General features: G+C 40.4%; 1 protein-coding gene across 1 annotated transcript in view; it reads left to right on the forward strand.

Annotated features, from left to right (window-relative positions):
• LOC139738401 (FACT complex subunit SSRP1-like) overlaps window positions 1-17,614 on the forward strand; it is an 80,330-nt gene extending 62,716 nt beyond the window's left edge. The window contains exon 16 of the mRNA XM_071649037.1: window positions 16,542-17,614. Within this exon, the coding sequence (XP_071505138.1) occupies window positions 16,542-16,640 (99 nt within the window). The 3' untranslated portion in view covers window positions 16,641-17,614. The remainder of the gene's footprint in view (window positions 1-16,541) is intronic.
• Window positions 17,615-27,180: the final 9,566 nt, after the last annotated feature.

Here is a 27,180-nt window from a genome sequence, read left to right on the forward strand (position 1 = left end):
CACTGCTGACTGTAAACTGCAGAAGATGCTCCATTAAACAGCTGTCAATTAAACATACATGCTACCTGTCTGTCAAACATGCAGCTTGTCAATCAAACACACATTGCCCAAATGTATGCATTAACCCGTTGAGGACGAGTCCCGAGTATACTCGGGCAGGTGTCTGTGAGAAATGCGTGTTGGAGCAAAATCAGTCCGTCCTCGATGGGTTAACCTACTGGTGCACTAGAGTTCTAGCTTCAGCGATTGTCATAGGTGTCTGAAAACTAATTGCTGATGTGTAGAGATTACCTAATCTCCCTAATCCCCATTATGTCACCTTGACCTCCCTGTTAGACTTAGGCACATTGCTGCACCTGAGTTGGCTTCTTCACTAGGTCAAGTTTAGATGGAGGGTGGGCAAGACAAGTGCACTGGCACATGAAGGGTTAAAGAAAATGTGCATTAATAATACTGTATGGTTGAACCTAGTATTCATCGACCGTCTAGTTTTTATTTGCTTGGTAAGAATATTTAACACTGAAATTCACGTAAAGATTTGACCTGCGTGATTGAGAAAATCCAGCACTATCAAATGCTGTTGTTTCCTTTTCAATTTGAAGTTTCAGTGCAGAAATATCGCCGTCGAACGTGAGTGGCCTCTTTTCAGCTCCCTGCTCCTTTTTTAGATCGAACACTGTTTTTACATTAACAATGCAAGCAACCCGAGTTGTATTGAACACCGTGTTGTACGAAGCTTTTTAGAAAATGCATTGAAATTACATTACGATTCGGTTGAAATATTCATTCGAAATTTTGTCCTTGATTAAAACCATTAATGAACAGTGAATTTTTGCGTTTTCCCACACATCCTCATCAACGGTCAAAGCCAATACATTTTTATTTGCTCTGCGTGCAGTGGAGTGCGTACTAAGCATTCTGTGCGCCAAAACGGTTTCAAAGAGGGTGGTCGATGTGTAGTAGAGCTACCATACATGCACTATTCATGCAATGTATTCTATCCAAAGAGTGTGGTTTACTGTTGGAAGTGAATGGAAATCATGCTTGGCTCTGTCTTCTCAAAACATGTTCCTATTAATACAGCATTCAGATTTCAAAAGGATACACAGAATGAAGCACAAAGTAAGCTTTAGTGGGAAAACCGTACCTTGTCTGAGAAACATATTCCGAACAAAATTCAACCTTTCAAACTTTTAAAGAGTAATCGAGTTGCATGAAATAAATATTTTGATAAACTGGATCCTTTGCTGATCTGAAAGCTGTCGATTACTTTAGCGGCATGACCTGAAAAATCCATCGGAGAAGCCCTATTCATGAGGTTACTGGGAAGTTAGCCAAATGTATGTGCAAGACATTAAAAACCAAAACAGCAACAACGGGGTGAGGTGACATTTGTTCACATGGTTGAGAAAACCCAACAAGTATGTTTCTTTTCGGACGGAAGGAAAAGTACTTTTCAAGAGTTTAACAGGTATCACAGGAGGAAGAAGGAGGAACAATGAATGTTAGGGGGGAGGGGGTGGCAATGCCCAGCTGACGTCAAATCTCCAGCCAGCTGGAAAGGAACAACTGTTTTTCCTCTTTCTTTCTCTTTTTTTTTTCTGATTATATTCACTGGTAGTCTTGATTGTCTTGATTGGTAAAGGCCCTTTCTTACTAATAGCCTTTTTCCAAGGCCGTCATGTTGTCGTTATTACCGACAGTACATGAGGGAAAACAGGCAAAGCTGTGCTCATCGTATCAGTTTAAATGTCTACCAATGAGATTATCCTTTTAGCAGGAGGCTGTAGAAAGCCCAGATCCTGTGCACAATTCCTGCTGAATAATTCCGTAGGTCAGTCTGACCATGGTCTGACCGATGGAGTAGGCCAACCTAGATTTGCCCATCAGCCATTAGTGTCATGCATTACACAGAAAAAAAAAGAGAATCAAGGATAGGTGGATCATTTCTGAATGTTCTTGTCATGTCATTGAAAGTTGAATCCATACATCGGAAGTAGTAGAATGGATTCACTGGTCATCAGGGTGGCATACTGTTCTCAAGGAGTAAAAGGAAGCCATAGATCTGGAAATGACGACTGTCGTAGACAGTGCTCCATAGTTTTCGGATTACATTCGTAAAGCTGTTCCTTTTGAATGTCAATGACATCATGATGTGTGTTTCCTAGTAGTGGGGACAGAGTATAGAGAGGGAATGATTTATTTCAACAAAAAAAAAAAAAAAAAAAAAAAAATATATATATATATATATATATATATATATATTATAATATATCAGTATGGGACAAGAATGTGACACCACTGCACAGATAGCCCCCCAGTTCAGACGCAAACCAGTTTATACCAAAACTCGATAAAAGTAACGACATAAAAAGAAGCTGACAGACTGTTCAGACACTAATCTCGACTGTGGCGTTCTGGAAAACGTGGCATGGATGCGCAGTTTTTTCCTCTGCTCATGTTGTTGTGGTCATGACGTTACCGCTAGTGAGAGGAATAGGGTAACCTTTTGTACGCACTCACATTAAAGGGATCGTACAGTTTTGGTTGAGACCCAATTTTGGGTTTCTAACATTTTTCGGTGACATAATGAGAAACCTGTTATAAAATATGAAAGAGCATGTAATTCTAAGAGGAATTCAACGTTTATTTGATGAAAATTGGTTTTGAAATGGCTGAGATATCCAAAAAGAGCGATTCTAAAAAAGTGTGGGACCCACACTTTCTTACGATCGCTTTGTTTTACTTTGTTTTTGGATGTTTCAGTCATTCCAAACCCGATTTTCATCAAAAAAACTTTTAATTCCTCTTAAAATGGTATGCTCTGTACTATATCATAAGTGTTTTCCTGTTATCTCACAAAAAGTTAAAAGCCCAATTCTCATCTCCACCAATACTGTACTATCCCTTTAAGCCCCGCCCAGTTATACCGTTCTATGGTCGCCATACGTTCAGACGCTATGGACATGATGAAATGCTGATTTGTTATCGAGTTCTAGTTTAAAACGATGCTCTGACAGTTGTTTTGTTAAACATTGTATTATTATACGTCATTCTGTTGATAGCGTTCAGACATATAAATTCATCTTATATCTGATAGCCGTACCTTTCTGGTATAATTTTTTTGCGAGTGAACACCCTGTGAGTCCGGTGCCTGGTGATGTAGGCTAACTACTGCAACCTTGAACTCAGGGGTCAGGTGGGTTAAGTGGGCCAAATTCCTGCCAGCTTGGGTTTGTGTTTGAGGATGTACACTCTTGTCAAAGGATGGAGGCCTCTTGTGAGGGCCTCTTGTAAGGGTGTCCTGTATACATCTTCCAAGAAGAGTTGGGTGTGGGGGAGGGGCTCTTGATGGTATCTAGCGAAAGTTTCTTGACCTTCACCTGACACTAAGTTGTTGGACACTTTGTTATTGTCGCTAGTCTTGAGAACAGTCTGTATTATATATTTGTTACCTTGATCACAACTGTATTACTCAGATTTCTGGAGTGTTTGGCTTCCAGGAATAAAATTATGTATATATACCCCATGGTGAAAAATTAGCTCCCTAATCTCTAGTTATAATGGGACTGGATCATTATGACCAGGAACACCAATTTTAAAATGTTAATTTCAGCAAACCATTCAGAGAGTGGTGAGGTTATCATCACCTCATCTTATTCTTATTTGATCAGCATATCGTGTGCAATTTTTAATCGAATTTTTGAAATTTTATAGCGTTGTCATTTTCTGTTGAAGTATTAATGTGTAACTTTGGCTGTTCAGTCTAATTGACATTCTTCATATTAAAGTCAGCTTGAACCTACAGCAGAGTTCCTCTGTAGGATGGATCTCCTGGCAGCACTACAACAATGAAAGCATTACAGACACATGAAGAATACCTCCGGGCTAGGTCCTTAGTTGGTTGTTATGCCTCCGCCACGAAGTGGTGCCGGAGGCATTATTTGGTTCTCACACAGCTCCTGAATTGTGAGAGCTATAACATGCTGCAAATACGAGAGGCTTTATCAAACTTGTTCAGGTGCCTTATTTAGGACATGAGGTGCCTTGCTCAGGGCATACATGAAGAGCACTTCACAGTTGAGGGGAACTGTACACATGAGGATTCAGTAAATGCAGCAATATTGGCAAGAACACCATCAGTCACATTTAAAAAAGAGAATTAGGAAAATCTATTGAAAAGTCATTTTTTAAAATTATATTCAAGGTCATGAACATATTTTCGTGAAGACCTGATTGCAAGCTTCTCATTCTTCCTGTTCTTAACCCATTGAGGACAGACTGTTCTTGCTATAACATGCATTTCCCATAGACACCTGCCTTCGACAGGTTAATAAACAAATGTAGTACATTTGTATTCCTCATAATCTAGTTTGCGTGTAGTAGTAAGCTTGTTGCTAAATTGTATGTGTGACAAACCTTGCCTAAGCTGTCTGGTTGCCAGGAACTATCTGTGTTTGCAAGGTGTGCATAAAATTTGAGTGGACGAGTTAGAAAAACAAAAATAATATAAAATATACCCTGTCTGCTGCAGACCCCTCTGTACAGCGGGGCTCAGGTATGCTTCCTTGTTTTATCATAGACTGCACTTGGAGACTAGCATCACCACACGCTCACTTTTCTTTGGCATCGTTCCAGACAAGTTCAAGTGAATTTAGGGCAAAAGATGGATGATCTGATACATGATACGTCCACATGTATGCTGAGAACCCTTTCAGACTGACTAAAGAAGCTATTCGGAAAATGTTTTTTTGATACGTGTTTCAAAAATTTCAAAATTTTCATGCATTTCATGCAACATGTAACTACATAGCAGGAAAATAATAACACACAAATTGTTTATTTGTTATACAATGCATGTATAAATCTAGTAATTAGTCTACTTCACATTTTGATTTTGCAGAATGAAAAAAACAGAGCAATTCATCTTACCAGGCCAAGCGCAAAATTTCTTGCACATTAATTTTCCCTTTAAATGTAAAGTAATCAAGTTATATTATTTTGTAAACTTGTCTAAGAGCAAATTTGAATCATTTCATTCCCTTTGGCCAGGTATGGTTTAGGGATGTTATCCAATCATCACTTCTGTTTGTTTATTTGTTTTTTTTTTCAAATTTTACTTATGTTTTTACCTCTCAAACATCTCTGAAGAGGTGGAGCCAAGTCCATGAAGAAAAGGATGGAATGGCAATTCACATCCCATGCATTCCAAGCATTAGCTTGAAAATACTAAGTTTTAGCAGAAGAAATTTGCTTAATATGTACACTGAAAAAGACACACACACACACACACACACACACACACACACGATAGAATATATTATATGCCAATGTGAAGGAGGAGACGAAAGAAGAGATAATAGATAGACAATAGCAGAGAAATAGAGAAAATGAGGAATAGAGGGTGGAAGAGTAGGTTGCCCAGTGTGTGTTGCGTGCAGAGGATGTTATTCCAGTACTTAGGGCCAATGGAAATACCGCTCGTGATGCAATGGACTTGGACCGGGAGAAAGATAGGAAGCTATTGGTTAGCATTGAAGGAAATTATTTTCAGGGTTCTCGGGGTGTCTTTGTTTTTGGCCTCCATTCTTGTTCTTTTTCTTTTTCCCTCTTTTTTTTTTTTTTTGGGGGGGGGTGTGGAGTTTAATCTGTGTGTGTCTGTTTAACTCTCTCAGCCCCAAGGCAAAAAAGCTTGCCCTGATGCACACAGACAAGGATGTTGTCTTTGTTAGGTTGTCATCCAACGAATAACACTTAATAGCCAGTGAGATAGAGCTGTAAATTCTCTTGTATTCACAATATTCTCACAATAGTCCTGTTCACATACAGTTTTGATACACGCGAAATGAGTGATTTTGAAAATCTGTTTAGAAATGCAATGCAAAAAAAAAAAAATTGGTTCAGCTTGGTTTCTTCTTGAAACTCAACAGGTGATTTGCCCTGTGCAGTGTGTGTGAACAGCATGCAAAGAAATATTAACTTTTTTTAAAAACCTTTATAAAATGGGTTCAAGAATGTAGCCAATAGGAAGCGCTGAAATGAGACACACCTCCTTCCTTTACTTCAGTACAACTGCACTGCCTGTAATCCTATGGTAGATTGCCGATCGTCTGTGCGCGCGGCGGCTCCTTTGATGAATTGCATGCATACGCGTACGCGCTGTCAATCCTGTAAACAACTTCTAGTTCGGGCTGCCGGCCGGCCGGCCTGTCTTCCCTTGTGCATAACATATGTGGCGTACGTACGTATACTGTACTACTGTATACGTACACTTTGTACAGTACAGTAGACCAAGCGTTATGGGACCGGACGCGTACATGGAGTCACTTTGAAGAGCAAATCCAACGATTTAGCAGGTTAATTCTCACGCCGTTTTCAGAGTATGTTGTCTAGTAGGCCTATATGAGGAGTCTATATCAAGTCTTTAAGGTAAAGGGTGCATATTCTATGTAAAATAAGTAAGTTTTCATGCGGGTGTCCGGAAACCCAACCCCCCATTATACTTATACTGTATGTGCGGGACTTCCGCGAGTGCGACGTGCGTAAAAGTTTGGGACGAACATCTTCGGACGTCTTGACCCACAAAGGTACGTGAAAAACGCTGAAAAATGATGTTAGTTTTCGAATTTTCGACCCATTTTATAAAACAAATGATGCACAGGATTATTTCGTGGCGTTAGTGTAGGCGTAGCTCACTCTCGGGTATTTACAATGTAGTGCAACATGCACTCGGCTTCGCCTCGTGCATGTTCCACAATTGTAAATACCCTCGAGTGCACTACGCCTACACTAACGCACTCTATCCTGTGCATCATTTGTATAGTAATGCACTTTGGTGCCTGGGTCATACTCGGGTCATTGCCTAGGCTTGTTCAGTCTGCAGATTCAAAGCGCTTCATTTGCAGCCATTTTTTTTTTGGGGGGGGGGGACTGTGTGAAGTAAATAAAAATCAATTTTTGTATTGCAATGCAAAAAATAAAAATGCTAACTCCTGTGTGTGAACACAGCTATTGATCTCTTTCCCGCACTTTGACTTCAAAGTCGGATGTTGGTGTTTCAAATTCAATGCAAGGACCCGAGCCGTAATTTACCCCCAAACCAAGAGCAGAATTCTCACAGAGCGTGCTTTGACATGTGGTTATGATGACCATTGAAACCTACTTAACGGATTGTAGATTGTGCCATGGGAACCTCGGACCACCTCTGGACCCAGTTTTTACACAATAGGGGTGCATCCCGGCGGCATTGTTCCAAGAAATCAGGGAAGGAAGGAAGGGCACACCTGATGAGTACTTCCTGGTCATGTGACCTTCCTGGTCATGTGACCATATTGTTTCTCTTGTGGGAGGAGGTCCTTCTTATCTGTATTTTCTCTTCCTTCCTCTGATCTTTTTGTTTTCCCTGTTTCCCATGGTCGATGTTTTGAGGCCCAGATGTGTGACGTCTATTTCGCGTTGCAATTTCTTGTCATCTTTGGGCAAAGATTTTGTCGCTTGAAGCAGGGGGGTGGGTCTCTTTCCGCCTGCCTGCTTTGGAGCGATGGCTGTGTCGTGTGCATGGTGGGGAGCAGCTGGCCGGACCCAGACAGCTCATAGGAAGTGTGACATCAGAATTCCATTCATACCGTCATGTCTTCCTTCCTGATGTCATGGTAACGTACAACTTACTCCCAAACTCAAATATGCTCTGTCATTATTTTCCTCCCTTGTTCTGAGGTGTGTGTGTCATGTAATTTTGTTTGTTTGTTTGTTTTTTGGCCAGCAACTCCAAGTCTGTCCAAGGATGTTCAAAAGCTGGAGTTCCAACTGGCAATATAATCATTCAAATATTTTTTAAGTGGCGGCTTCAAACATGGGTTCACAGGGGATGACAGTTGTGACTTCATCTCTTGAACCTCCTTGGTCTCTCCAGCATTATATTTCATTCTACATGAAAATTGTAATATTCATGGGAGTTATCCTTCTATAGCTCATGTTCTTCCTTTCTTGTCAACCGCAAGTGTCATTTAATTTGTTTGATATGTATTAATGGTCCAATGCATATTGTGAGCATTCGTTTGTTGATTTCATGTTTCATTTTTGCTTTTATTTCCATTGAAATATTCCAGATATTTTGAAAAAAAAAATCTCACCAAAATATCCACCTTCTCATGCAGATAAGAATGGCGCAAGGTCTTTCTGGAAATGCAACTCATTCCAGTCATCTGCAATGACATGGTTGACTGATACATTTTGGGGGGGAACCATGTGCAACTTTTATCACTGGCTTTGCTCAAATCGGCCTTCAAACAGGATCTTCACAATAGTTACTTTCAGACGGCAGGCCCTAACCTCGAGGTTAGGAAATCTCGAGGTTTAGCTCTTGCCCCCTAACTACGACGTGTGTCCACACGACGAATCTTAACCTCGAGGTTACGAAACCTCGAGGTTAAGCTTCTGCCCCCCCCCCCCCCCCCCCCCCCCCCCCCCCCCCCCGTAACTACGAGTGGGTCCCACTCGATGTTAAAACCACAAAACCGGAAGTTTCACCCCACACTGCTAACAAGGCGTCTATTTATTCTTTAGTCCAACCCTGTCGGACTCGCTTACAGGTAATCTTTTTCTCTGTCATGGTATGCAGAGATAGCACTGCACTGATGACTTTATGCCTTTATGAAGATATTCGTCGAAAACATTTTTTTAGCGTCGGTTAAGAATATAGAATACAGTAGCGAGTTCGACGCGTTCAGTTTCAGAGATCAAGCGCATGGGAAGAAAAGATGATGTTGTTGTGTCGTGCGTCATAAGTTTTTCACGTGTAGTGTATTTGTGGTGTACGTTTGGGAGGTTGACCCGGAAGCAGAGGGAAATTGTGGGGGCTGGGGTTTACGGCGAGGTCACTCTTAACTTCGAGTTCGTTGTTTTTTTGTGTCCACACGGTGCTTAACTACGAGTGGAGACCCCCCGCAGCTCGTGGTTAGAGCGCTAACCATAAGATTTCTCGTGGCTCGAAACATCGAGCAAACCTCGAGGTTTGCTAACTACGAGTGCGTCTTCACGGTCCCTAACTACAAGCTCTAACCTCGAAGTTTCCTAACTTCGAAGTTTAGGGCTCCCGTCTGAACGTAACTAATGTCTTCCTCTGTGATAAGGAGGTATGAATGGGGTTGTGTAGGGAGAAAGAGAAAATAAAAAACAACAAGAAAGGTCAGTCCACCATTGTCCGCCCGCTGTTCAAATTTCAGATTATAGTGATAATGGCCAGATAGGGCACAGGTGACTGACCGGTGTGTCCGTGATTCCTCCGAAAGCATCCCCCCCCCCCCCCCAAGGAGGTTTCCAGCTATAATGATACCTACAACTTGTACACCTGTTGCTTTGATTAGCCAATTTCCTAATTGGGGATATCTCCAAATTGATTTGTGCAGAGTTGGCTGTTCACTGACTTTTGAGATGAGGCATTTACAAAGGAGAATGAAAACCCAAGAGCGCATGTGACTATGCATCGTGAAACTATCGAAAAGTCACCATACAAGCATTTTTAGTTACGAATAGATTCAGGAAGAGCAGTTTCTAAGCTTTTAACTGACACATGATTCGATACAAATGGACTTCCCTATTTAAAACCCTGCTAAATAATGGAAAGAAAGTACATTGTGGCAAAGTGTAAACTGAGAAAAGAGGCCTTGAAGTTAAGTGTCTACTCAAGTGCTTTATCTCAACCAGCAGTGCTCTGTGCTAGTGAATGAAACAAAGAACACGGTATGAAAGACTCCATAGCAACCACTTATGGAGTAATTTCCAAACTACAGTAAACAGACAGTTTGCACACATGATATTAAGTACGTTCTACTCGTTACTGATACTAGCCGTCTATTGCATCATCTTTTCCAACGTTATTAGCATTGAAAGTGAAGAGTGTTTAAAGGGGTTTCTCATGCTCCGAATTTATAAATCTGAAAAAGCCTGCAAGTGTACATCAGAAGAAAAAAAAGTGCGCTTGAAAAACTGTTAAAATGCCAATTTTCCATTTGTTTTATGATCCCAAACTTTTGAAATACTAGAAGAGAAGAATTTCTCATCCAGAAAATATATTTTTTTAAAAGACTGAAAGTTGACTGGGTTCACCCATTTTACCTGTTATGAGTCCTCACAGAAATTTGGGTAGTCCAACTTTTTGTTGGTTTTGCCATGCAAGGTCACATACATGTATCTAGATTGAATGAATGCAGCAATATTACCAGAACATATTTGTGAAGAGGAAAATCAGACAATCTGTTTCAAAGTTATGATCTCTTAAAGTTTCAGTGCCACCATCACTTGATGAGAGAATCTTACCACAACTAGTGGGGCAGATATGTGAAAAAGATGCTCACATCCGGCTGAAAGTATGAAATTTTGCATATAGGGGTACCTTGAGGCGCTGATTTCAAAAATTGCCGGATCCAAGAGATCTGGCCACGGGGTCGGCCGCCGTTTTGAATTCCAATATGGCTGCCATCAAAGATCCCTATCTTCATTTCTGAATGACATTAGCCATTGGAATTTGATATATAAAAGCATGGTGATATGATGACTTCAATAACAGACTTATTTGATATGTCTGACAAGCTGCACGGCAGCCAATTTGAATTCTTATACATATTTGCCATGTTGAGTGTTGAAAATCTCTATCTCAGGTTTGTAAATTAGGCTACCGATTGAGCGCGCGTTTGTAACTGATAGAGTGCGCGCTGCTGTGTTTACATTGTGACGTCAAAGAAAGGTGCATTATGCTTCCTTTTTGCTGCACTTTTTGACATGCCCGTGAATATTAGTCGTGATGTTTGTCTTCGTAGCCACATTGGAATTCAAAATAGCAGGCATTGCGTTTGTCAGACACATCACATCAGTTAATAGGGAGTTTTCGATTGGGTGAACGAGAAGGACGTGCCGCCGAGCGCAACCGTACGTCAAGGCGTCACGTCTGTACGTTGACCCGCTGCTAAAACACATTTCGATTTCGGGCGCCGGCGTCACGTCTCGTGATCGTGGCGTGTGCAGGAGGCAACCAGGCCCTGTGCCTTGCGTGCATATAAGCGAATTTGTGACTCGTTTCTGTACTTGTAATATTTATTTTGTCTTTGACTAGATGCGTATCCTGGGAGGAATTATGTGGATTTTAAAACATGATGCATGGTAAGACTACTAGGCAAATGCACTGCTGCACTAGCTAGGCCAAAAGCACAAAAATCTGTTTGCGTACAGCATTACGTGTAAATGCATGTGTGGGACTACGGTAGGCAGTTGCAAAGTGCGAAACAGTGAAAACGGGCAAATAAAGTAGGTACCAGAGGCTGTAGTTTGTATGTCAGCGCTGCTGCTGTGACGTATCAAGATCATAAGCTTTCATGTAATTAGAATATAAATATTCTCTCGAAAGAAAAAGGAAAACAGGTGAACTGAGCACGCATTTCCCGAGAGTCATCGTGCTCTTTCGCACGATACCCGAGAGGAGTGTGACGTCATAGCAAAGGTGGGTTGAGCGCGGCGCAACCGATTTGGGTGGACGGTGATAACCGGGGTGAACGCGTTCGAAATTTGTGCGATGAGCCGAGGGTCGACACTCGCGCATGCGCAGTACGTAAAAACTACGTCATAACAGGGTGACGCCTGGCTCAACGTGCAAATCGAAAAGTCCCTATTATCTTAACCCAGTATGTTAAAATACTTGTTTACACCTAATTTCAGGGTCACTCACCACTTAGAAATCGAGATAGGGATTTTGAATATTTCGTCGAGGCGGCCATATTGGAATTCAAAATGGCGGCCATTCGATGTTTGTCAGACACTCCAAATCAATCTGTCATCAAATTCAATGTGTCAAAACGCTCATGTGTACCAAATTTTGGTGTCACAGGTCATTCAGAACTGAAGATAGGGATCTTTGAATTTGTTTTGTGATGGCGGCCATATTGGAATTCAAAATGGCGGCCGATCCCGTGGTCAGATCTCTTGGATCCGGCAATATTTGAAATCAGCGCCCCAAAATACCACTACATGCAAAATTTCATACTTTCCGCCGGATGTGAGCATTTCGACCAATTTTTGCTACATATCTGCCCTACTAAACTGTTTGTGACATCACTGCTGGACAATCTCATGAAAAAAAAATCACTTTTCTGGCATATTGAAAGAGCACTTGACTTATTTCTCTCAGAAAGCAGGGGGAATAATATTATCCTTAAAATGTATCAGTAATAATTCAAGGAATTTTGTACTTTTTGGAAAAATTCAGTTTTGTGGAATTCTCTATATATTTTTTTTAATCCTTGCCCTGCTCAGACCTCATAGATGTAGTCATATCTGACCAGTTTGATTGTGTGGTTTTTCCCAAAATTGTTTTGTGTGGGCTAAGTTACATGTAGGCCTGCTACTAACTGAACTTGAGGGGAGAGTGTGACTATGTGCATATACATCTGGATGGAGTTCATGTCTCTGACTTGCAGAGCGCTGCGATCTCCTCCATGCACCATTGTGCACATTGCAATGGGAGCCTGTGTGATTTCATGTTGTGGTAGGTTTTAACAAAGGGGGGGGGGGGGGGGGGGGGGGCAGGGACTGGGAGGGGAAATGAGCATGATTTGTAAATTTGGCTTGATGATCTATTCCTAGGGTCCCATGACTGTCAGAATTCCATTTCTAGTCTGCTCTTCAATATCCTTCTTCCTCCTTTATGTATGTGTGCCAAGCTATCAGAGCACTCTAACAGAGACATGTGGATGCAAAGAAGGCTTTTAGCCAAAGCAGAGCCATCACAGTATTGAGGGGTTTTACACTTACAAGAAATTCACTCGTAATCATGCTTCTAAAGCATGTTGTTTCTCAATGCAAGCATAGTTACATAGAGGGTTCAGCTGCATGGATGAATCTCCTTGCAGGCAGCAAACAGCATTCCTTACCGCAATGGGGCCTCAAACTCCATAGCCTTTCCTATCATATACTCATACATACATTTCTTGATATACTGCTGTATATCAGAGCATATACATGTATATATATTTGATTGAGTTATACATCATTTTAAACCTTAAAATCTGCCCTTTCGGAATCTGCTCTAAACTAAAAAAATCCATGTCTGGCAACTCTTTGTTGGTTTTGTGATGCAGAATCACTTGTGAATGCATCATGGCAGAAGTGCGTACTACTGCACTGGTCAAACCAAGCTGAGCCTCCTTAGTCTTGTTTCAGAAATTAACCCCTAAAGGCGCAGTTGCATGGGGAACTCATGATTTGAGAAACTGGTCTGACTCGGATATATTTGGTAATCTCGAAAACTAATGAACAGCTTTATTATTGATCTCTTTGTAAATTTACACATAGCCAAAGAAACGTAATTTGAGTCAAACATTATCTATGAGCGTACGCTTCAGTGCACATACATGCCAACACAGCCCTGCCAACATTGGAAAGTAGTTGAGAGTGAGACTCCCATAGGCCAATGCTATAATTTAGGAGTCAAAATGAGTGAGATCAATAGAAATGCATACAAATGAAATAAAGTTTTAGAGTGAGAAAGGACCAAAATGAGTGAGTCTCACTCTCAATGAGTGAGAGTTGGCAGTCCTGCCGACAGACAATTCTAGCAGACCTGCACTATTGACCGATTCGGGTTCATTGAGGGCAGCAGACATTTTATGGCACTGGGTGCAGCCATGAGGTGTGTCAGCCGACCCCCCCTGCTCTCCCCCATCCCCCGGGCAACATGTTTATCGCGCACTTGTAACAAAGGTTCACGCACTAAGCAAGCATTCGCGCACTCAGTACAAGACGCCCATTGGCTAAAGCAACCATGCATCAGTTTTTCATCCTGCGCGCGTGCTGATGTAGGGAGAGGGGTGGGGAGAGGGAAGGGGGGGTCGGCTGAGACACCGCGTAATGGCGCTGCCCATGCCAAAAATACACATAGCGCGTCACAGAATCGGTCAATAGTCACAATTTTGTAATGTACCCCGATGGGCAGTGAATGAAGATAGATTATATAATCATACCCATCTTTTCTCCTAGCGCTACTGGGTCTTTAACAGTGAATCAAGACGGACCTTGTTTGGAATACATGAACCACATTTGGCCTATCATGATTCAAGAAACAATATACATATTCAAGTTTGCTGACTTCAATCAACTGGGATTGGCATCAAACTTGTTTGTGAACTGGTCTACAAACGAGTTCTTTGCCAGTCTGAAAGAGCTCTGTGCCATGTGACAGTCTGGCAAGGAAGAAAAAGATACAGGAAAGCCCCAGTCAGCTGTTAGTGTTAGCCCAGCTGATCCTCAGCTGATCCACATTAGAATTCAGGGATGAATGACAAGACGAATCCAACAAACAGCTTAGCCTTTGTTCAAGGCTCCACCAGGGATTTTTCTCCTAACCTGTGCCAAGAGAAAATGCAGGTGGAAATGATCCAGACTTTCCCCAAAAATTTTGACCAGGGGCCAATAATAGGACTCACTTATTTATAGTACAGTCTTGATTGTACTAAAAACTGGTATGGTGAGCATAGAAAGAGGTGCAGATTGTTAAAGGAACAATCATAGCTAGACTCACCACCAAGGGATGCTGATATGATAGGACCCAAGATTTGATTTGATTTGATTTGATTTGATTTGATTTGATTTGATTTGATTTAATGTTGAGATTCAGATTCAGATTCAGATCGAGATTGTTTCAGTAGTGTGTAATGAATACAGCATATTCATCTATACATAAGTCATTAGTTGTCTATTAAAAAGAAGTGGCCTGCTTATATTGTTACATGAAAAAGGGAAACTCAAAATAGCACTGATAGTCAAAATACCACACAAAATTATTAATACCAGAACAAGAGGAGAGGAGTGTGCTTCATTGCCATGTGAGACCAAGAAAAGATACAAAAATTGTAAGAAAATATCTCTTTGATGAGTGGCAAAAGATAGATATCTACTTCGCTGTTTATGCACTACATATATTTCCCATGATGACGCATGATATTTTTGGGGGGCTTTATATGAGAAATGCTGAGTCTGCCTCTGGCCTTGCAAACAGGAAAGGGAAAATGTGCCTGGACATTGTCCGTGTTTTTCCCTGTTCTTGCTTTTTGTTATGTGAAATTCTTGTCAGAGATCCTTCTGTTGTAGTGCGAAATCATGAAAGCATTCCTTTTCAAAGAAGCAGACTCCAAAAAATACTGCACTTTCCCCTCATGATCCCTTGCAGTCTTTTATTAAAGAGAAAAAAAATCTAGAAATAAATGGATCGTGAAGAGTTTTTGATAAATAGAGAATGCTTGAGAACTGTCAATTGAATGAATGTGTGTGTGTGTGTGTGTGTGTGTGTGTGTGTGTGTGTGTGTGTTTCAGTACCTTTACACTTATTCTGTTGTAAGTTTGAAGTATTGAGTGGCCATTTTGGTCTGTAGTATAGTATATTTTAGAGGGGTCTCTTTGAATATAAGTCATACTTTTTGATTACCATGACAGTGTGTGGTCAGTGACATAATCAAAGTATTACATGGATGATGCACAGGGATTGCTGCCCCCCCCCCCCACACACACACACACACACACACACACAAAATGTAGAGCACTGTGAGCTGAATAAATTTGAAGTTGTGATGGAAACTATGAGAAATGTGTGTGTTTGTGAGATTGTGTGGGTTTGTGTGTACTTTATCATTTGTTGCTGAGGGATGAACAGGGAGAAGAATTTTGGGGTATAAAGTACAAGAAGAGAAAACTTCTGGGGTATAAAATACATTAGGAGAAAGCAATACTGTCCCCCACTAATCAATGTGTGAATGTATGTCAGAATAAGACTACCACTCAGTGTTGCGTCTCCTTGTGCATATTTATGAGTGGGTGTTTGTGTTCTTGTCTTTCCATTACCTCGTCCTGTCATTCTCTATTAATCTCCCCATCTCTTAACATGGTAAACTGACTACGCATAGCAAGGAGTAAATCATCCAGTATGTATGAATGATGCATGGACTCAACCTAGCCCATCACCTGTCCGTGTGTTATGATGGTTGTATGTTAAGGGACATCTTGGTGAAGATGTTAATGATTCAAGACAGGTTGGAGCTAGTGATGAGTCCCTCTTCTGATAGCTAGTGACACCAATTAATGTCCAGGCAGTTCAATCGAGCACTCCAAGGATTCGAAGGATGCATGTGATGTCGAGGGCATGTGAGTTAAAGAGCAGATGATCAGTTACTGTAAAACAAGGAATGTTCACGTACATTTTAATTGTGTGAATTTCGCAAGAGCCAAGATTCGCGAAATTACAATGCATGTGAAAGCTCTTGTCTACACTGTTGTTGTATGCAATGAATGCCAGTGGCAATTTACAACAATTTCATTTCGCTAAAGAGGCCATCGGCTCTAATTCGCGAATATATCGTGTTTTACAGTACTAAGAGATGAGTGTCTCATGTTGTGGTAGAAATATGATTCTCCAAACAAACTTTATGAAGACTTTCTGAAAATGTGCTAATGAGCAATTCTTCTCTCTTTTGTTTCTTGTGAACTTTCTTCTCGTCCCCCAGGAGAAGTCGGATGCGGAGGAGTCCGGGAAGGAGGCGTCAGACAAGGAGGAACCATCATCACCGGTAGAGGAGGAGGAGGAGGAGGATGCTGAGGATTGAGATGATTAAGGGACCTTGAGGTAGACGTTGGATATGTGTTAAAAGTGCCATCTTGAGGAAGGGTGGAGGGAGGGGGGCTGGAGGGATCTCACAATGTATGTATAGAACTCAACCTTAGGACAGAGGAAGAAACTAACTCTTTTGTTGCCAGATGTGGGAGTATGGATGAAGAGGAGTGGATATGCCTCAGTTACTGAACTCTGTTTGTGTGAAAATCTCCGCTTCTTTTTCATGACGCTGACGTCTGTACAGTAGTATTTATAACTCAAAGAGTTCTTCTTGCACCACCACACAAGCCACTCAGTAAATGAAGTCATGCACAAGGATGGTTTCTTCGTAAGATTTCACTTTGTTCAAGGAATGTCAAATACTGCTCACATCTTATCAGCAAAATGAGATACAAGCTCCTATATATGGTATGTGTCTCAAATGATGTCATATCTGAATGGGTCTGTGAAATTTGCCCTTGTTCTCTCTGGTCATCAGTGTAAGTGCAAATGGATGTTTTTCAGTTTGTTTATAATGGAGCAGCAATGACATAAGGCCATTCTATAGACATGATTCTTTCGGTGATCAAAAAGGGTAGATTGTGACCCAAACTTTTCAGAGGTTTAATCACATTTTTGGCAGCCGCAGTAGAATTTATATCGGCACTATTTTGCCATCCAAGAAGATAATTTCACTTGGAATTGGACAGTGTTTGAATACAATAAAGGTATCACTCATCATGAAGTGTGACATGTACAGATTTTTTTTTATGAACACAGTAGATCTATTTGAAGCAGTATGATACTCCAAACATATTCCTTTCATTACAATATTTATTGATCATTTTTATTTTGCAACAGAATTTTCACAAATCGGTAAAGTTGGTATTGCCGTCGTGTTTGTATGACATCCTTGACTTCATTTTCCAAGGTTATTTGCTATTTCATTATAGCTCTAAACGAGTAGCAAATCCATATGTCTCAATCTGCCAGAGTGACAGCATATTTGCCACATGTTCATATATTCACTGTATCTATTCGTACAATGCGTATAACGCATTAAACGCTATTTTAAGTGGTACAATTTTGTCGGCAGTCAATGATTTATTCATTTGTCCATCAGTGTGGTGTTTATTTTTGTTGGGTTCTTCTGTTAATGGAAGGTTTTTGTATGTCATGGTTTGAAAGGACAAGACTTGCGTCACCACCTTGTGTTTTCTCGAGGGGAACAAAGAAGAGATATCTGTTCTATGCCAAAACAATCACACCTTTCAAGTGCAGTGGTCCTGTTGATTTAGTCGGCAGCACGAGGTTGTGTTTAAAGTAAACCGAGAGAATGCAGACTTTGCTCCACTTGTAAGGCAAATAATAACATGATCAACTTCTGCACTGTCGGGCAAAGTCAATTTACAAAACAAAAAAAAAGGGGGCGGGAGGAATGATATGTTAGGCCATTCTGTTAACTTCTGGCCTTGTGTTACAGATATAGGGCAGAATTCTCCCTTCTAGGGCACTGTATCTGATACACATACAAGTGCACAAAGGCACACACACACACACACTCACACACACACACATTTAACCCTCACAATTATACACACATACTTGCACATTCATTCAGTAGGCTTTTGTCTGTGTGTACATGTATGTTTGGGGGTTTATTTTTGTGTTTTTAAAAAAAGGGAAAAAGAACCAAAGAATATGGGGTTCAACTTTTTCTTCTGTCCCTTGCTTTTATTATGTTTCTAAAAACAAAACAAAACAAAAAAGGAGCCTCCAGTTTGTTTCAGAGTGAACACCACACACTGATAGCAAAAAGTGCAAAGAGACTTCAGTGCATAGAAAGGCTGGCCACAAATTTGTGTGCATGTTTGACTAGCACATCAAGGATATGATCCACCGAGTACCAGTCTTCTTCAAAGTTATCATACGAGTAATGCCGAGTGTGGAGGGTTGCATGCATTTTCAATTTTGTTGAATTGGAAAAACTGAAAACACAGATCTGTAACATTTGTGAGTTACCGGTATACTTGATCTGCCTTAACAGTTCATTGATTCAAGGTTGTTTCATTCCTATTGAATTCTGGCACACAGGTCTGTTATTTAGTTACAACTACCAAAAAAAAAAAAAAATGGAGCTCAGAATTGTCAGCATGCATACAGTCTGTAGCTGTGTGGAGTTGTGTCATACGTCTCCTCTTTCTCCTGCACTTTGTTCTTGCCTGCGTGCAAACTTTCTTTCCCTACCACAGGTCGTGGAATGCCGAATCTGGCAACTGTCAAGATTGGGAGGTTTTAGTATCTGATGATCAGACTCCACCAAATAGGGAGATATCAGGAGAGAAATACATGATGCTCTGATTCCCACATTGTTGACAATAGAGGGCAGTGCATATGAATGGACACAGCCCATATTAAAACAAAACAAAACAAAACAAAAAATCAAATAAACAGTGACACGGGTGGTTGGAATGATTATGTACATAATGTAGGGGTGCATATTTTTGCTTTCCTGTCAAAGAAAAAAGCAGTGATGATGCATACATTGTGAATCGCACCCGCAAACTTCAAACTGAATGTAAGATAATTTTTTTTTTTTTTTTGGCAATGTATTATGGAATCTGCAAATAAATTTGTATGTGTATATAGCAATCATCCACTGTATATGTCTCCTAGCATTGTTGTTCGAGTGGTTTAGTTTATTATGTGTGTATTTCATTGAGATGTGTGTTTACAGTGCTATATGTGTGTGTTTTTGTGTGCATGAGTATGAATGTTTGTTGTGAGTGCATTTTGTGTACGAATTTTTGTTTTTGTATGTGTGAAAATGTGTGTTTGACAATTGTAGTAATGAACTTCTGCTCATCTGAGGCCCCCTGACATCCAGTTCCAGCCCTGTGAAATTATAACTTTGCTACGGCAGCTTGTATCAAAGTGCCACTGAAAAGATGAGATAATTCCTTGCCTTCTCGACCTCTTGCGATCCGACAAGGCGAGACCCAAAGATTTTGTCTTTTCAACCTTTTTATGCACTTCCCTACTTTGCTATTACAGATGGCACAGTGCCGCGTATATATTTATCTGCACATCTCAAAGTGCAATATAATGTCATTCGGTGGGCAAGATGGCTGCAAGGAATGGAGTCACAATAATGATAATATGGTCTTCTTTATCCAGGGTAACCTCTTCAATGTTGCCACTGCTCTAACAGAGGACCCTGCCATTATCATTACCCTAGCATTGCCAGATACCCATTTATACAGTACTCTCCGCATAATCGGGTAGGCTCGAGCAGAGCGTTTCTTACCCGATTAAGCGGAGTACCCGATTAACAGAAGAACACGTCTCACTCACAATTGACACACACAATATGTAAATACATGCATTTTACACTGCACCAAACACCTACACTGTATGCTTAACACGCGTGCTTGCACGGCACATTATACATACCTTACTTTCTCAGTCACGAACACTAATTTACACTCTTTTTATGGACAGATAAATCGTCAGAAAACTGTGTCGTTTGACTATAGACTCTTCGCTAACATGCAGGCGTTTTTCGAAATGAACACATCTCTTTGCGTATACACTAGTCACGTAGAACGTCGGGTTTTCGAGAAGTGACCGGGGAAAAGCAAAATTATGGAGCTGGTGCATGGCCTGATTTTCGTTGCAGGCTTCTCGTATTGTGAATGTTGCTGCGGAGCAAGGGATGAGCGCAAGTGTGTTCAATTCCTGTCTGTCTATGCAGTTGTGAGTGCCAGCTACATGTGTAATGTTCGTTTAGGTGTGACAAGTCGGTATATACTGGTACATGTGTTTTCATGTTTAATCACTCCCAAATTGATTGGTCTTCTCTGCAAATTGAGCAGAGAATGCGATTAGCTGCGGAAAATTTGACATTCCTAATTTCCTAAAGTGTTATTTCTGAGATAAAATGTGGGTAGAAATTAGATTAGAAGACAATTATTTACCCGTTTATGCGGAGAGGCAACCCGATTATCAGGTAGTTTTAATGTGCATTGGAACTGATTTTGAATTTACTACCCAATTAAACGGAGTACCCGTTTAAGCGATACCCGATTACGTGGAGAGTACTGTACTCGTGGATTGAGAGGGACAGGGTGGCTAAAAACATCTTTGTTCAAGGCTGTAGGCACTTGACGGGATTCAAACTCATAACCTCCCGTTGAGAGTCGGGACCCTTAAGCCACTAATCGACAGTGCCCCAACAAAAGTCGGATGCACGTCACAAGTCTGACACCCATGAGTCATACAGCCCACAACTCACACAGCCCACACTAGGCAAACAAGGGCCACGAGCCTGACACTAAGCAAAAAAGCCCATGAGCCTGACACACTTATCAAAGAATCGAAGGCCCATGGGTCAACCACTCATTACATCAAGGCGCATAATATATGCAGTATTGGTCTTGTGGGCTTTTTTGCCTAATCTCGGACTCGTGGGCCTTATTTGCCTAGCGTCAACAGCTCATGAGCTGTATGACTTGTGGACTTTTAGACTCATGGACCTTTTTTCAATGCCAGGCTCGTGGGCTGAATGTCTTGTGGATGTTGGGCTTGTGGGATGACCAGTACAAGTCTCTCTATCACTATACCTATATGTCTGCCTCGGCATACAGAGTATCTTAATCTCTCTTTTCTTCTATTACTATCTGTCTCTCTCTATGTATATACAATGTATCCTAATATCTCTCTGTATCTATCTATCTATCTATCTATTTCTGTTCACATTATATTCATATATGCTCTTGTGTGACACCCATCATATCAGTTCTGCTGACAAACAACAAAGTACCCAAATTGTAGTTGACAGTGGAGACAGTGGCCTGCTATCGTCAAACAATACCAAGGCACCTGTTCAGTCAGAGCTGAAAGTCATCTCAAAGTCATCTGTGATCTCTCCCCCTCTCTCTCCCCTCTCTCTTCCTCATATCACAAGTAGTATTCTCTATTTGTTTGAAACAACAACAGCAGCAACTGGATTTTTTTATTTTTATTTTTTAATATATGAACTGTACCGGTTGAAGCTCCTTCCCTCAGGAATATTATCTGATGACAAGTGGCTATCATCGTTAGTTTCTCACTGACTCCCAAGGGTGACCGCATGGTTCATGTACAAAGACTCATTGTCTTCACGGGTCATGAAGTACAAAATGAATACATGAAGTGAGAAAGTATGAGATAACTCGCACTGCGGTGTGACTGATACAGCTCTTGGGCCCTGTTGCATAAGAAATTAGATCAAACATAGGTCAGATAATCAAACAGTTCAGAAAATCGAACTCAAGTCTCTGAATACTCATTTCTGATTGGCTGTGATACCTGACATGAATGCTTTTGACTTTTTGACTTTTGTTTGATTGCATCTTTTCATGCAACTGAGCCCTGGGGCCTGGTTCATATAGAGTTGTGATTTATCTTACGCTCAATTTATTGAGCGTAACTCATGGAATCTAGCATAAGTTCAATGTTGAGTGTAAGTCCTGTTTCATAAAGACATTTTTGCTTGATTTCAAGTAAAATCAAGTGTTGCGATCAATCGCAAATTTGTCAATGTAAAGCAATTTGCGATTGATTGCAACTTACGCTCAATCTTCATGAAACAGGCCCCCTGGACTTGGAACAGGAGGTCCGAGTTCAAATTAACTCCCTCAACACCGTTCAGGCAACTGGAATATGTACAATGTCAGTGGCATTTGAAAGGAGGTGAAACGTAATCCCCATGCAACGTCGCTCTTGCCCAGATGTGGATCGGAAATGGATACCGCAAGGTCATCGGGTCGAGCAGTCATAACACTGGAGATGCTAAACTTGGAAAATAGAGGCCATGATTCGACCATCTTGTTTGGGGTAAACAAAATATTACAAATGAGGGGTTATCATTTTATGAGTTTGGGTTTGTGAGTAAGTCAATAGTCTTGTTTACAGCATGATCTTAATTTTTTGTTTAGTCTCATCTAGGGCGCCTACCCTCAAGGATGATTTTTACTGGTCACCGGGCATGCTTACTGCTTTAATTCTCCTATATTCTGTCATGCGGTTTTACGATTTTCTTATCGAAGTTATCAGTGTGGAGAAACCAGGTTTAGATCTCTCTGTGTACCTTCACTTTTTGAAAAAGAGATGGGGTGGGGGTTTTAGAGAATTAAAGGTACATGTATTGTTTTTACCATTGCGAGCAGTGATTTTAAAAATTTTCAAGTTATCACATTTGATGCATATGTGTAGGTCAGTTATATATCACAAAACATCCTACCATAAGATGATAAAACCTGAAATATAAGGAGATATTACTGTTTTTCTCATTAGACCAATTATACTGTAGATGGTTTAGTCTAGAAAACAATTTTATTATAACTATTGTTCTCATTTTGAATATTTAGCAATACTTAACATTGATTATAGCAATTAAAGTTTTTACATTGGTTGTTTCTATCCCCACCTCATCTTTTAGAGCTATTTTGTAGCATTATAGCTGGGTTTTTGTTCATGTGCAAATGGTAAATAATGCCTTTATTAAGATGGCGCAGAACATTGCTGCATGAAGGTTGGTTTGTTTCCATTTGTTATGGTTTTGTCAGCGGAGCAGAGTGTTTTGTTCTGCGTGACAAACAGTGCAATGTTCATTTCCAAACTATGCACCTCATTAATAATTATGTGTTCACATTTTAAACCCTGTAACTCCTGACATTATCCATATTTATTGTGTGATAATAATGTAATGAGGTACGGTACCAGCATAAAAGAAAAAGAAAATACGAGCAGGGGAAAAGAATAACAGGATACTTACTGTCTTGTGAGGTTAATGGTTTTGTTTGTTGGTTGTTTAAGTTCCCACATCATGAATATAATATGAAATGGAAAGTAATGATGTTGTTGTTTCATCTAGGAAGAAAAATATAAAGACTGGAAAAACAGATGCCCAGGGTTTTATTCTGTTCATAATGTATGATGTACTGGCAAAATTTCAGAAGACTGTTTTGGAAGAAGAATCTTCGTGTCGCATCATGATGCCGCCCACGGAATGATCGAGTTTGACTTTTGTATTGTATTGTATTGTATTGTATTGTATTGTATTGTATTGTATTGTAGTGTAGTGTAGTGTAGTGTAGTGTAGTGTAGTGTAGTGTAGTGTAGTGTAGTGTAGTGTAGTGTAGTGTAGTGTAGTGTAGTGTAGTGTAGTGTAGTGTAGTGTAGTGTAGTGTAGTGTAGTGTAGTGTATTTATTTTACGCCAGAAAAAGATATACAAGCAAAGATATATTACATGAAATAGACCTCCAACGGAGGGATGACCCTACTCAGCACTGTTATCGTAACAGCGCTGTTTCACAGAGGGGTCCCTTACATGAGAAATACAATGTATAAACAAACAGTATAGGGTCTATACAGCTACATAAGAAGAAAATACATTCAGAGTAATATTTCAGATGAGAATTATATACAATTATAAGCTTCGATGATAAACAAAAAATACAACTACAAAAATATGTGGGCATTTACGAATATTCAACTGAGAAAGAAAATGAATGAGGAATAACAATGGACAAGTCTGATGCAGATCCACCCTTCCGCGACCACGACTGTGGAAATGCTATGAACATTTTAACTCTGTGTGTGCGTCGAATGCGACTTGGCACAGAAAACCCCACAGCGTTGTACACACTGTCCAAAGTTTGACTTCGGTTTTTGGATATCTCAGACACTTCAAAACCGATTTTCATCAAATAGACATCGAATTCCTCTTAGACCCGTGTGCTCTTAACTGTTCATAAGTGGTTCCAATTAACTCGCAAATGCTAAAATCTGAATTTTCCCATCTCAACACGGGCCTCAACCAAAACTATATTGATGGTGATCAAGACTTTGCAATCACAATCTATCGCATCACTTAATCCTGAATTAACACTATTAAATCGTTAGTTATCAGTATCCTTTTTTCCCGTTTCTCTCTCTCTCTCCTCTCTCTTAATCTCTCCGTTTATAGTACAGAATTATTCATTGATTGTTTTTTAATAATGTGGGTGTAACAAGGTAAGTAGCAGCCCCATTTCACAAGTCGTCCAGTTGTTCGTATAAAATGCATCAGCAGCTATACATACATAATTATATAGACAGAGAGATATGAGTATACAGTGTAATGGATACGTTCTTGCTTATGATTTCATGCTTCATGCAACAATCCCAACAGTAGAGGTTCAAAAACCCACAGTTAAAGGCTACTTCCTTCAAAAACGTAACCATGGTAACTGTCTCTTTCTCCGGAAGTCAGCGAGGAGCCCATTGTTGACCATACCGTATGTCCCCTAAAAACAAAAACAAACAAACAAAAATACAATGGGACCCTGCGCAACGATAACTTTTAAATTGTGAATCAATCCAAATACAATTTCAAGGTATGAAACTATAACTTATTACCCACATCTTACAGACAACCCCATCCGGTTTGCTTCAGTGGTCTAAGAGAAATGATGATTTTTGTAGAGCATGTCAGGAATCCCTTCCCTCCAAGTTCTGTCCATTATGTTCCCACATTAATAAATATGCAGTTCCAAGAGCGTCCAAGTGGAAGTTGGTAGAAACAGACCCATGACCTTCTTTACAATGATCCATATTTCTCTGTGACCACTTAACGAAATTGAATGGGGTTTCTGCAAAATATAGCTAAGATGTTATATTTTGAGACCCTAATATAGCATTCAGACAGTTTAATCATATTAGAATTCATCAGTGCGAAAATCTGATTGTAATTTTTTTTTTTTTTTTTTTTTTGGGGGGGGGGGGGACATAGTGTACAGTACGGACATGCGCGGATCGTCTCCAGACACACGCTTCTGGCTTGGCGGGTGCGTGACGAAATGTAACCAACTTTCAACGGAGGTACGTGAAAACAAGCTCCTTGGGGTCCTCTGCAAAATGCAGGGATGTGATAACCGGAATCGTTTATCCTTTGTCTGAAAAAAAAAGAAGAAAAGAAATCCAGGTATGAATCAACTCTTGAACCCACGAAATGGCAATTTAAGAGGATCGGAGGAACAAAGATGAAATTGTACGAGGAAGATACGAGACGGAAATCAGATGTTTATCAACCAGTTGTTAGGGTTGTAACCTGCAGTGGTGGCGAAGCCTCTTTATCACCTCACAATTTTACTGAACCGCCCCGGCTCAAACTGCTGCCGTGATAATTATACAGAATATCCCTAGCCGTTTTCACATTAAAGAATTCAAGATGCCAGTCCCCCATTACATTTGCGGAACTCGTGTGACGAACCTCTAGATTTGAACTCTCCTTTCAGAACCTTCAGAACGGGGCTCCATGTGTCATATATTCACTGAGGGAAGTCAGAGTATACATCTATAGCTCTGAACCTCTAGTGGCGAACCATTAGCTATGGGGTCATAACCTCAAGTGGCGCCCCTCCGCCACCAACCACTTTAATTACTACCGAATCATGCGGCGCCAATTCCGCGGCGCCAAAATTTGTCTTTGCGAAATACCGCAAATTCAGTGTCGAATTTCAACTGCCAAAGCAAAATGGGCAAACCTCTAGGATACTAAAGTAACACTTAAAACAGAACCCCCTCCTGCTATCATCGAGCCACCGGTGATGAAAGTAGAGTTCGCTCGTTATTATTTTATCTTCCATATGAGGACGGTGTATCTACTCGTATTTGAATGACGCCCCCTCCCCTTTTCCCATTTAAAGTTTTGACCAGTCATTTTTATTACCGAATTCACACACAAAAAAAATCATGTGAAAACAAAGATTCATGACCTTTTTTAGTCTCGGTTTGAAATTTTCCACTTTTCTAACCAGAAATATAGAAGTAACCACTTTTTTCAATGTCTGCTACTGTCTATCGGATAATTATTGCATGCTGGAATTGCATGTCACTTTTATAATCTGAAACACGTAGCAGCAGTTGCTATGAATTTCACACCTATATCACCATAACCACACTCCAACAGCTCACACGGGAAAAAAAACAAGTCAGTGGTTCTACTGGTTGCTGGATGATGGTGCTGTAAACTGGATTTGATTTCATTTTCACTTTTCTGCACTTCACTTTACAAAGGAGGTTTTATACCTGGAGTTTCAACTGGCTATAATTATTCAAACAATTGTCAGATTTCTATTGATGTACAAAAGAATTCCAAAGGTGCACTTGTGCCTTTGATGATCGATGTTCGACGCCGCCGTCTTGCTGAGCAATCTGAAGATTCATTTTGAACGTCATCATAATGTTGGCCATATTTTGCTTATTTATTTATTAAATGAAATGAAATTTCACTGAATGATAAAGCATGTAAAACAAAAGTCAATCCCGCCCAGAAATTTGTGCAAAAGTGTAAATCAGAGCTGTATCATGTGAAAATGTTTAAAACTGTACCATCCTGGAAAGCTGGTTTTATCACTTTTCCGCTTAATTTCCACAAATGAAACGAATATGGAATAATCTTCAAGTATAATTCTTTATTGATAGATGTATCAGATTAGTGCCCGGGTGTGCCCAGTCGAGTAATTTT

The sequence above is a fragment of the Diadema antillarum genome, unplaced genomic scaffold (genome assembly GCF_040938485.1).
Source record: "Diadema antillarum isolate AM-2024a unplaced genomic scaffold, OU_Dant_1.0 seq00000740_RagTag, whole genome shotgun sequence".
Classification (NCBI taxonomy): Eukaryota; Metazoa; Echinodermata; class Echinoidea; order Diadematoida; family Diadematidae; genus Diadema; species Diadema antillarum.